Genomic DNA, 12,928 nt, shown 5'->3' on the forward strand with positions numbered 1-12,928 from the left:
TTAAACATTAAGTATCTGCAATCTTTATCTATTTATATCTAATACTATCGTGTTATATGTTATCGATAGTATTATACAACTTTAAGTTATTGTTACCTAATTATTATGTCTAATCTATGTCCGGTTACTTGAGTTGTAGTTTTTGTATTTCTACATAATAATAATGTGGTTTACTCGTGATGCCCGATGTTGTCTTTTCAATGTTCATAAATAAAAGGTCTTTCGCATTAAAATTGACTCATCATTATTATGTTTTTCATTACACAACATTGTAGTACTTGGCATATGTTACACGTTTACTAGTTTTTAAACTGATGTACATATTACATAATGTTAAAAATAGATTTTAATTATAATTCCGTGTAATATAAATAATCAACAACTATACAATTTTAAAGTGTCTTATATTTTTTTTATTACTATTACGTCTACAATTAATATGATTATTTATGAGTTTAAATATCGTAGTGAATTGATAATAATCCATAATTACTTAACACATCTAATACACGATCATATATTTAATAATAAACACGCATAAAAATAATTGTTTACGCAGATAAGGTTTACGTACAATATAAATTATAATAATTTTTAAAAAATATAACCATATCTATTCATTCATTTATATAAAATGTTTATATATGAATATATTTATTTATTCACTTGAACAACATAATTAATCGAATTTATGGAGTATTGTTTTTATTTTCTATAACCCATCCAAACGAGGTTTATCAACCAACTTGACGGTAAAATCTTCAGAAGCCCCTTCGAGTTCTACCATTACTATAGTGTTGAGTCCAGGAACTAAATATGGAGCTGGAACGTATAGTGTGATTTGTGGACCTACTGCTGGCCAATATCTACCGATGTTAATGCCATTGATAAACGCAACACCCTAAAAATTTAATAGTCAATCTGATTAGTTATAAATTATAATAAAATTTTAGTAAGTATTTAAATTATATGATTTGTATGTATAGTTCTAGGAATAGTATTTAATTAAGTAAAATAAATGGTAAATATTATTTTATAGTCAAACTATTCAAAGCTTCAAAATACAAACAAGTAAATTAACATTTAACATTTATATAATAAAATGTATAATTCAAGATTTAAATCTCAAATATTTTTCATATTAATAATACAGTCATTATTGTATATTTTATAATATAAATTTTGTATTATTAGAATAATTAAATTATTTTATCTAGTCGTATTATGAAAAATAATAATAAAATGAATGCATAGAAAACATCATACTTAAGTTTATTGTTTATTAATAAATAAACTATTCTCTGTATAATGATAAGTATTATCTTTTATTGTTTTTTATTAAATAATAATTAATTAAACTAATTTGTTATTAGTGTTATTAGTACCATAACATACCTATGGTAGGATAAATGAGGCCCCGGGCCGTAGGATATGTAAAAAAACATATGCACATGCATTGTAACAAACTTATTTTAAATTGTATTTTTGAAATAATTAATTAGGTTCCTATATTTTAAAGTTTAAGCCAATGGTGATTATTAAAATGGCTAAATGGGTAATAATATTGTTAAAAAAAAACATAATATTTTCATCGTCACGCTAATGCATAAAAGCACAGGTTACTCTGTTATGTTTAATATTAAAGAGAATTGACTTATTATGAAATTAAAATTTAAAAATATAATCTAGGACCTCTACTCATTCAAGATATGATTAGAGCATGAACATAAACCTACCTGGCCCTGGATAATAATATTTATAAAGAGTTAAATTATCTTTATTTTTTATTAAAATCTATGTTCTAAGTGTAGATGTTTTTCATTTTAATTTTAAACTCAGAAGTTCTTTTTATTTAGCATGAGCATTGAGCATAAGGAACCACCATCATGATCAACTTGAATATATATTTTTTAACTGAACGTCTAATATAATTTTAAATTAATCAACAAACTTTTGTCCATCCAGATGTATCTAAAAACGTGTCCAATGGTTTTGTGTGTTTGTTGTCTTGCGGTACGATAAAAACTCCCCTGTAAAAAGCTGGTGGTTTGACGTTCGGTTGAATATTTTGAGTTTCTAACCATGCCGTTTCATTCAATGGATATCCAGTCATTACCCACGGACCTAGGGTATGTTTTCCTAACGTAACGTTTGACAAAATCCCCTAAAATTTACCAATTAATACATATATTCAATTTAAAAATAGATGTCATTAAGGTACCTTTCTATCCACCAAAAATCTCTTGTCGTTAATTCTTCCTTGATTTTCGACGAGAATACTCAGTTTTTGATTATTGCCAATTACTGATAATTCCATTGTTGTATTACTATGAGATCTACTCATAGTTCCTAATTTCACCTAAATAAACATCAACAGTTTTTAATTTCACATTTGAAATAATAGCTTATTAAATATCTCTAAACAAAAATCCAAGTTTAAGTACAATTTATATCTAAATAACTAATATTTACAGGATATCGCTATCATACAGTTTTATCTCTTATGAAAGATTTTTACTTATAAATTTTATTTTAAATCTGGCTTATTAAATTACTACTACTGAGCTTTCTAATTTTTATTACTATTATATTATTATAAGTGTACTTGACACAGAAAAAATTGTTTATAATTTATTTCTTTACTTTACATGCAGCAATGTTAAAATAAAACCAGATTCCAAACGAATAAGTTAGAAAACAGTAATTTATTGATAGACATTTAGTAATTATTAATAAATAGTTTTTTTTTATCATGATATAAATAACTTAAAACAAAAAAAAACTGAATTCATTTATTTAGGTTTTATAATTATGAAAAACCTAAGTTAGAGAGTTCTTTAAGAATATATGTATATAAATAATAAATTAATTTAAATGTTTACAACATTTAAATCTTTAATTTTCCTTAAAATTTATTTCATAATAATGTAATATGCTTTAAAAATTTTATAAAATAAATATGTAAACTTTTTAAACAAAATATTTGTATTCGGTTTTAAAGAAACCTATACTAGATACTATTTTAGTATACATTTAAAATAAATGTTTTTAAATTATCACAATTTTTAAGATTCAAATATTAGACTCTAATTGATTATAAATATAATAACGAATTGTTAGAGTATAACAAAATATTATATTACATAATATAATGTTAAATACTTACATTATTTAAAAAGATGATTGCTCGGTCACCAAGTGATTTGATTACTAGTGGTAATTTAGTCAATCCTGTAATCAATGGTAGATTAGTTTCATACAACACTAGCCCATGATTTATATCCATATCTTCAAAGCATAATGGTACGTCATTTAAGACCGGTTTGAGACGTCGTGCTACGCTATCAAATAAGCTGACAACGGGCAACATATTTACAGTTCCGTAATTGCCCTTTGGTGCAACTTTTGGAGTTGATCCAGTAGGAAAATTCTGTGGAAATTGTCTTAGTATGAAAATGTTTATATAATATTATATTAATATATATTTTATATTATAAATTATAAATATTAAATACTTCTAAATAATTATAAATATTATTTCTCTTCAATTTATTTCACGACCATTTTATGCACTAACTTAATCATAACTTATTGATCTTTAACATTTGTTGGCTTTTACAAGTTACGTTACTGTGAATCCAGACCAGAATAATGGTATTCTTAATACTCAGTATAAAAATTATATATTATTACGTAGTGTTTATTTATTTTTCGACCGTATTTCAATACATATGGGTATGAAAATTTTAAATCCAACACTGTGCGAATATAAATAATAATGTAAGTTATGTACATCTAACAGGGCTCGGAAGTTGTAGCAATAAAAAAGTTACTTTTAGCTCTTAAATATGCACATAAAAACTTTAAAATATGCGCTATAAATAGCACAAAAAATAAGCATTTAACTCAAAAAAATTAAATGTAATCTTACAAATTTTAGGGGCTCATAGACGTCAGGGATGTCTGGACTGGTTAAACTATAAGCTGTCAGCAAAATTGTTGAATTATTTAAATATAATTGTATAAGTTTACTTATAATTAAACTATTTTATATATTTACCTTGGAAATTACACTGAATTATTAAATGTTTTCTTATATTTTCGAAAATATACCCAAAAATAGCACTATAAACCCTAAATTAGCAAAACAGCAATAAAACCAGTAAATATGCAAAAAATAGCAAAATTAAATTTCGTGTATGACATCGGAAAAATGTGAAACATATTTATATCTCACTTAAGATGTTCTAGAATGAACCAAGAAAAATATGCATTTGCTAGAATTTCCGAGCGCTGACAAATAATAATAATAATAATTTCATTCAAACCAAATAATTATAAATAATCTATTAACTATGTTTCAATCAACTGTATTTTCCATAAAAAATCAAGTCATAAGATGTATTTTTATTAACTTAATTTAACTTAAAAATGCTTAAATATTTAGTTTATAGTAACTATTAAGTAGTTGTACTGCTATACATTGAAATATTGTATTTGAATCACATATTTCAATGTACAATCTACTAAGTAAGTTATTTTTTATGTTTTTTTTTTTTTACTTTTAAATGTATTTGAATTACCGCATTTTTTAGAGTCTGTTTAATAGCATGATACTTTTCTGTCGGATCACCAGCTTCATCTAACGGAGCGGAAAAATCGTACGAGGTCAATTGCGGTCGATAGCCAGATTTATCTGCAGTTGTCCCGTTCGTATTAGCACCCGAAGTAAATCCAAAGTTGGTTCCACCGTGGAACATAAAAAAGTTGAAAGATATGTTGTTCGCCAAAAAATATTTCAATACTCGTATTATGTCCTTGGTATATCTAACCGGCCTAGGACTTTCCCAAAACGCGACCCATCCATCGTAGAACTCAGAGTTTACCAATGGTCCTTTTTTTTGAACTTGTCTCAAATGATCAAAACACTCAGTTACTATAAAAAGTTAATTTATGTTATAGACGTGCAAATATCATAATATACTATAATATACCAATTTGAGAAACAAATAAATATATTATTTATTTATATGAAAATAAATTATTCCTCTTAAAAAAACTTATATCTTATCACATTACATTTTATTAATTATAATATTAATTTTATAATACTTCAAATGTACCGGATTTGTGTATAGGTACATCATGATAATAACGTATGATTAAATCAAAATAATTGTAAATATCAAATATTTGTTAAAATAGTTTTAAAAAAATGTACCTAAATTAATATTTAGGTATAGAAATGTTCCATAAACTTACATACAGTTATATACTCATAAAGTAACTATAAATATAATTAAAATCGCTTTACTTCAGTGTAATTTTTTCATTGAGTAGGCCACTGTCACCTCAGGGATAATTAAAATAGATATGAATATCTTATGTTACATCTAAAAATTGTATAACCAAAAAAATGTAGGTAGTTCAACGCTACTAATATTTTCGAAGAGCAATTTGTCTGTAAATATTAAAATATCATAGTATAATAGAATACAATTAGAATGTAGATTGAATAATCTTGATTCAAAGTTTCTGACATTTTCGTATTATAAACTAAAATATTATACATAGATATTACTACATATTTAAAAGTACATTGTTAGTTTCAAAAACCTATTTTTACTCTTGGATAAAGTTATTGATAGAAATTTAAGGTTAATACATATTTTAATATAAGCAATAATTACCAAAAAGACCTAAACAATGAAAGAGTACTTCCCTAGGGAGTATTCATTTTTGAACGTAAATTTGAATCATTTATCTTATCTTACCATTAACAATTGCAGCAAAGTCGACAGTAGAGTATACATTTGGAATCTGTCCACACTGCAAATAAGATAAATCGCATTCGTCAGTTGTATAAAGTTGAGCTTGTTCACCAACATAGTACAGAAGTAAATCCCTAAGCCATAACTTGAACTCCATATCGCAGTTTCCTAAGTCGTTATGCCCATATTCATTTTCTATCTAAGTAAAAAAAAAAAAATCATAACTCAAATACTATTTTGAATAACAGAGTTTTATTAATATGTAAAAATTATAAAATTTAAAATTCATGAATTTATTATAAATACGATACACATTATTCAACATTCTAATACAAATAATACGATATATTATATTTATCCTTAAACTTTGATCCACTTCAGCAATAACTTGACTTAATAGACAATAGGTACTTAATAAATGATTGTGTATAACATTTTACTTCTTGAATTTGTTTAATTTTATTGCTTATAAGTAGATCACAGATTTATATGTATTAAAAAGTATCAAAATATGCCATATAATAAACAGTTCAGATTGTAAAAGTATGCAATAAAATTTCAATTATTTACATCACAAATTTGTATATATTAATATTATAAAAAAGTTATTGTAAATTAATGTATATTTTTTAAATTAAATTTATTATGAAAATGAATAAAAATAATAAAAATATGTAATAAATAAAATAGACGATTTTAATAATATTTACATCACAAATTTTTACATTATTAATAGAAATATTGATCGATATTTACATATTGTAAAAAAGATATTATAAATTTGTAAATTAATACCTTTTTTAAATTTCGCTACAATGTGCCTTACATTTTGAATTTCGTAAAAATATGCAATGACTATTAAATATACAAAAACAATGTCACCAATAATTTCAAACTAGTATTATTCGTACAGATTACTGATAAAAATCCAAAAATATAAAAAGGAAAACAATACCTATGCAATTGCATAGAAATCCACGCTTCACTTATAAGTTAATATTAGATTCTGGTGAACTACGGTGTAAGTGAACCGCGTTTCATCAATGTTATTTAAGAGAGTACCGGGTTACACTGGTGATGAAATTGATTACCAAATTTAAAACGATTTTAACATAATGTGAAAATATCAAGTCCAGAAATCAATTTTTAACTTTATATTTTTAATTTTAAACGGTCCAGATGTAACATAAATTAAAACACTGAATTTCTTTGAATGTTATAAAAAATGATCATGGTTACATTTCGTTACCAATAAGTTATAATAACTTATACAATTTTGAGAAATGTTTTAATAATGATCCAGAATTTATAATATTTATTTATTTATATATTAGCGTAGCGAAAATGCAAAGATTGTAATCTAAAAGAAGCGTAATATTTAAAATAACAATTACCAAACATTTTAAATGTTGACTTACCTGGACCATAATAATGTTACCTCCATTCCCATATAAAAACGGAACTATTTTTGGCATCAATACTGAAAACCATCTTTTTACATACTTTGTGTAATCTGAAATAATACAGGTTAGGTTAGGTTGAAATGAAATCGAATCGACCAAACTGTTGCATGTTCCTCAAATTATAAAATTCATAGAATAAATATTCTAGCTAGAATTTACTGTTTTCTGGTAAAAAATATTTATGTTTAATTTTTTCAAATTTATTAACCTAAAAATTGCATAAACAAATACGTACGTATTTTTTATAATACGAGACCTTCAGGGTTTACATTTTCTAAACAACACAAATAAATTTAACTTAAAACAGTTGATATTTTTTCTTGATTTAAAATATAATCTGTATTTGTATTTATACTATAATATAAAGTTACGGTAAAAATACTAATACTGGTGAAACCTAAACTACACAAAATAGTTAAGTCAAACTTCAATTGATTTTTACAAATGAGATTTGGTAATCATAGGATAAAAAATCAGTATTGTTAAAAGTCCGAAATTGTATTCCCTTGCTTTACAAAATTACATATTTAAACGATCAATAACGATGTTATTCAATTATATTGTTATCTATTTAGTTTTCTATATGATTTTTTGTAAATTTAATTCGTATATATTTTTCAGAAATGTGGCTGGTTTTCTTATATTTGAAATAAGTTAGAGAATTGTCTGAGAAAAAAAAAGTCTGTGATTTGTATTTTGTACCTTCTTAGTTTATTAATAAAGACTTACACACTCTTACACTAGTATAACAATAACGAACTCATTTAAAAACCTAATTAAATTATATTTATGGATTACTATTTTTATATTTATTTAAATATGTATTGTTAAAATATTAAAATTATTAAATCATTAAAACATTAAATAATAATATTATAATTTAATTTAACCTAGCTCATATTTTTATTCCTTTTATACTTTTCCCCCTCATGAGTTTAAAATTTATCCACATTGAATAGTGGACACCTTCAAATAATGGTCGAAATTGTGGTAACCAAAAGTGTCCGCTATTTAAAGGTTTTACTGTATATTAGGATTTGTATATTTTTATTGTAAACACTATTATTTATTTGGTTACTGTGAGTTATAAGTGTTTTGACATCTTGAGTTGTACAATACATTTCTGGATCGGTATTTACATTGATTAGATAGTAATACATTTTGTAAACAGACACACTTTAATACAAATCCTTGTTTGAAATTGTTGCTGATTCTAAAAAAAAAATTTCGCATAAAGTAAACTGATTATTAGTAAAAAGTTGTGAGTGTTCCTGATTTTGTATACAGATAATAAAAATGTCCATAAAAAACTTATAAAACCACATCCAGTAAGCCAGGAATTTGTGGACATCAACATTGAAAACATTATTTTGAACGACTTTTGGAATTTGAATTTTGATTTTTTTTCTAATTAATACAATTGGATTTTTTTTTGTGTGATATTGTCTTTATTTTTCGTCTCTTTTTTGTGGAGATTCTGTATGAGATTCTTCTTGATATTGCTTAATTGTTTGTGTTTGCACTGGTATTACATTTTTACGTCCCTTATTTTAACATATTTAGTTTTTTGGTTTGTTCAGCTACTTCTGCTTATACAAATGTTCTGTTTACTAAAGAGTAAACATAAGGTTCCTTACCAATTAATCTTATTCCTCTATTTCACCAACTTCTCAATCTTCTAAGTTCTCTTTTACTTAAAGTTTTAGTAATACATTTTTTTAAATAATGCAACTTAAAATATCAAACCATTTAAGTCACTGATAAGGAATTGATTTTTTAATATTAATTTTTTTTGATTCTTAGACTTATTCAATAATATATCATATTTTTCACTAGTCATGATGTAAACATTGTTTTATAATTGATCAGTTCTGCAATACCATTTAAATGTATATAAAACCCTATTTTAAGTGACATATTGAACATAATATATCATCCATGATTATTTTATTGTATAACAAATATGTCTATTTCCAATAGTTTTTAATTAATATTAATCTAATTTCAAAACCCGTTCCATAATATTATAAATTTAATTTATACGTATAGCACAGTATTAAGTACAAATAACCCTTATCATATAGGTACAATTTCGGCTAATTTACTGATTGTTTGCTTACGTTTATGTAATAACGTATCAAGGTTAACTTCCTTTATATTTTATATTTAACTATTTAAGTTGAAATAAAAAACCACAAGTAATATATCACTTGCTAGGAAGACACCTACATCAAATAATTTACATTTTCACATTAATGTATGTATCAACAGAAGAAACTTGTTTTCTAAAATTCTTCCAGACTGATTTATGATACATACACACCTCTCTTTTTTTATATTATACAGGATGTAACAGATGGACTTGACCAAAAAAAAAAAATGATGCTACCTAAACGTATGACAAAATTGTTAATATGATGAGTAAATAATTTAAGAAATATACTCATGTCAGCAAATTCTCAAAAATCATATTTTTAAAAAAGTTATTACGTTCCAAATTAATTTAATCAAAAAATATTGATATTTTAAAAAAATTCTAAAAAACAAATTACTTGACAGATAGATCTTTTTATCATCAAAATTGTTTTTATAATAAGATTCACAAATTAGCTATTTTAAGTTTATCCCAAAAAAAATCAAATTAAAATTTGTTTTCAGTACTAAAAAATAAACATAGAATGTAGTTTTAATGTAATTTAATGATAAATAAAAAAAAATTGAAAATATTAATTAGAACAAAAGCTATTCCATAACTCGGTTCAATCTGCTACACCTTGTATATAATATACAATCATTCAAAATCTGATATTTAACATTTTTCAATAATACACAAAAATCGTATTTGAAAATGTTGATCATGTTTTGTGAATCACTCTGTATAATAATATCAATTGTGTATCTAATAAAGTTTACATAGTATACTATTTAGCAGTATATTTGTAGTTATACTTAATAGTAGTCACCTAAGCTGTACCTAATTTATACTATTTTTTTCTAAGTTTACGTACCTATAATATTTTATTTTCAATTATATAATATGTGTATAAAGTAAGGGGAAAATATTAGACAATTAGTAAATAGTTTTGGAATTTAATTAGCATTGATTATTTATCCTAAGAAATCTCGTTTTAAATTCGAATATTTTGCTAATAATAGTTAGTAGGAGAAACATAGAATAACCGGTATATATACTTTTACCATAACATTTTAGTATTTTATATATAATATATACATTTTTTTTTTTGTTATTTACAAAGTTTAATAATTAATAGGTAAAGCTTGATTAGTTACAAAGAATATCAATCAGCGAGGTTTATAGTTTTTAGTGTAAAATAATATGTATAATATTAATATTTATATATTACTTGGGTCACTAGATCTGAGATGTAAACTAGGTTTTTCTTTCAACAACCAATATGGATGTCCACCCTGCAATATTTTAAAAAAGAGTAATAAAAATTAATTATGTATATACAAGGTATATTCCAGATATATTAAACCCATCATCTGGAAAACATTATCATTCTAATTTATAATGAAGTATATAAGTAAGTAATACTTAAGTACTAAGTATATTTTTCACTGCCTACCGCACAGCAATAATTTGCAAAAAAAATACAATTTAATCGTTAAAAAAGTCAGTTATAATGTTTCTTGTAAAACCGGTTTACATCGATGTAAACAGACACTTTGGTCACAAAATATATCGTATTTCTAAAGCCGTTTAAAAATATCCATGTCGATTAACTCTGAAAGACTTTTAAATTTTAACTCTGAATAACGTTATAGGTACATTATGAACGTATTGATTTTACAAATTACAACAATATTATTATTTATTGTTGTATAATTCCATAAACACTATTTAATATTTAGAAAATATCAAACGCTTTATAATATTTTTAAACGGCGTTATCCAATAAGTAGGGTTCTAAAATTTTATGAAATTTATTTTTTGAAATATTTCATTCCAATGAAAAAAAAAATATATATATTATCATATTTAAAAATGTATAGCACGTCAAATTGCAAAAGAAAATTTTTAAAGTTGGTTTATTGTATGAAACAGAAAAATAGGTATAATATTAATTATAATATCCAATAAGGAACATTTAATAAGTAATAAGGACAAGGGCTCGGAAGTTATTGTATTTGCATATTTTTTTGGACTAGATTTATTGTTTAGTGAGCTAGAAATCTTTTCCTAGACACTACAAGAAAAATATCAAAATTTATAGTACATATTTTAGATTATTTACTATCAATATTTTCTGTGTGTCATCAATTTATTATTTCTAATAATCTATAACAGAATACGTTTAAAAGAAGAAAAAATATTTTTCAATAATTTTCAGTTTTTAAATATTTCAATTTAAAAGTTTCAAGTGAAATATTTCAATTTAGAATTCTACCAATAAGGCACGGATTAGCATTCACTTTTTTCACTCTTTTTGTAAATTGTACGGAATTGTTGCTAAATAATTTATACATTTTATTCATGTAAATATGGATTAAAATCTAAAATATTTTGGTGCTACATAATGAAATTTTTCAATTTTATTGACTTTCTTTATAAAATGAAACAATTCCAACTATTTTTCAATTTTTTTCATATATTTATAATTGTATTTTTTATAATACTTTTTAAATAGTCTTATAAAAATTAATATAGATATTAGGTAATAATAGTGTGATACAACTATAAAATTGCTTATTTTTTTTTTTATTTTAGAACATTTAGTTAATAACTATTACAGTTCAAAAATTACAGATAGTGAAAGATATAATAATAAAGCTTAATATAATAATATAATAATATGAATTGAAAACTTGTGACAATAGTTACATTACATATTCAGCGATTAAAATTATTTTAATTTAATTTAATTATGAGATAAGAATGGTAATCGGACTATGGAACAAACTGTTTGTTTAGAACAGCTGTAAGGAGCGTAATGAGGGGAGTAATTAATGAGGAAAGTACTGATATAAATTTAGTTAATGGCTTATCAATAGCGTGGATATTGGGTAGTGGGATATTTTCGGAATCAGTAACGGAAGCATAAGAAGCTTTGGGAAGGAAAGGGGAATTTGGGGATGAAGAAGAGTGAGTACTGGATTCGGATTCTGTAGTTTTGAATGATTAATTTTGCGACGTTTGAGAAGAGCTTTAAAAATTTGATATCCCTTGTAGTTGGAAGTATGATTGCCCATGCAGAGGGCGCACTTGGCTGGACTGGTTTTATTTTTTGTGCAAATTTCGGTGTAGTGGTCACCCCCAAATTTAGCACACAAATTACTTATGTACATGGAAATGAAGTGCATACATAATGTATGCATTTTTTTCAATACAATAATTGTTTTTAATTTGTTTTTAAGTAATTTAATAAAATATATTTTCTGTATAATTTAAAAATCATTTTAAAAAAGCGGGACTTTTTAGGCAAATCTCATTTTTGATAAAATCGATTTTATTATTGTTTATTATTATAACTCAAAAGCGAATCTATGTAGATACTTGAAATTTTCATCAAATATTTATACAAATATTTTATATCTACAATACAATTTGTAAAATATTTTAATCTTTTCTATAAACAATTATTCACTGGGTAAAATATTTTGAAAATGTATAAAATACAAGTATAAATACAAGTTCCCATATAATTTGATCTTATATCTGTATAAAAATAT

The 12,928-nt window shown here is 24.0% G+C and overlaps 1 protein-coding gene across 1 annotated transcript in view; it reads right to left on the reverse strand.

Annotated features, from left to right (window-relative positions):
- Positions 1-387: 387 nt before the first annotated feature.
- Positions 388-12,928, reverse strand: part of LOC132923872 (beta-galactosidase-like) — a 36,294-nt gene continuing 23,753 nt past the window's right edge. Inside the window, exons 4-11 of the mRNA XM_060988221.1 lie at positions 10,600-10,663; positions 7,190-7,284; positions 5,775-5,970; positions 4,584-4,936; positions 3,167-3,430; positions 2,222-2,359; positions 1,952-2,164; positions 388-901 (exon numbers count right to left, since the gene is read on the reverse strand). Coding sequence (XP_060844204.1) covers positions 713-901; positions 1,952-2,164; positions 2,222-2,359; positions 3,167-3,430; positions 4,584-4,936; positions 5,775-5,970; positions 7,190-7,284; positions 10,600-10,663 — 1,512 coding nt within the window. The 3' untranslated portion in view covers positions 388-712. The remainder of the gene's footprint in view (positions 902-1,951; positions 2,165-2,221; positions 2,360-3,166; positions 3,431-4,583; positions 4,937-5,774; positions 5,971-7,189; positions 7,285-10,599; positions 10,664-12,928) is intronic.

Source organism: Rhopalosiphum padi, chromosome 1, assembly GCF_020882245.1.
Source record: "Rhopalosiphum padi isolate XX-2018 chromosome 1, ASM2088224v1, whole genome shotgun sequence".
NCBI lineage: Eukaryota > Metazoa > Arthropoda > Insecta > Hemiptera > Aphididae > Rhopalosiphum > Rhopalosiphum padi.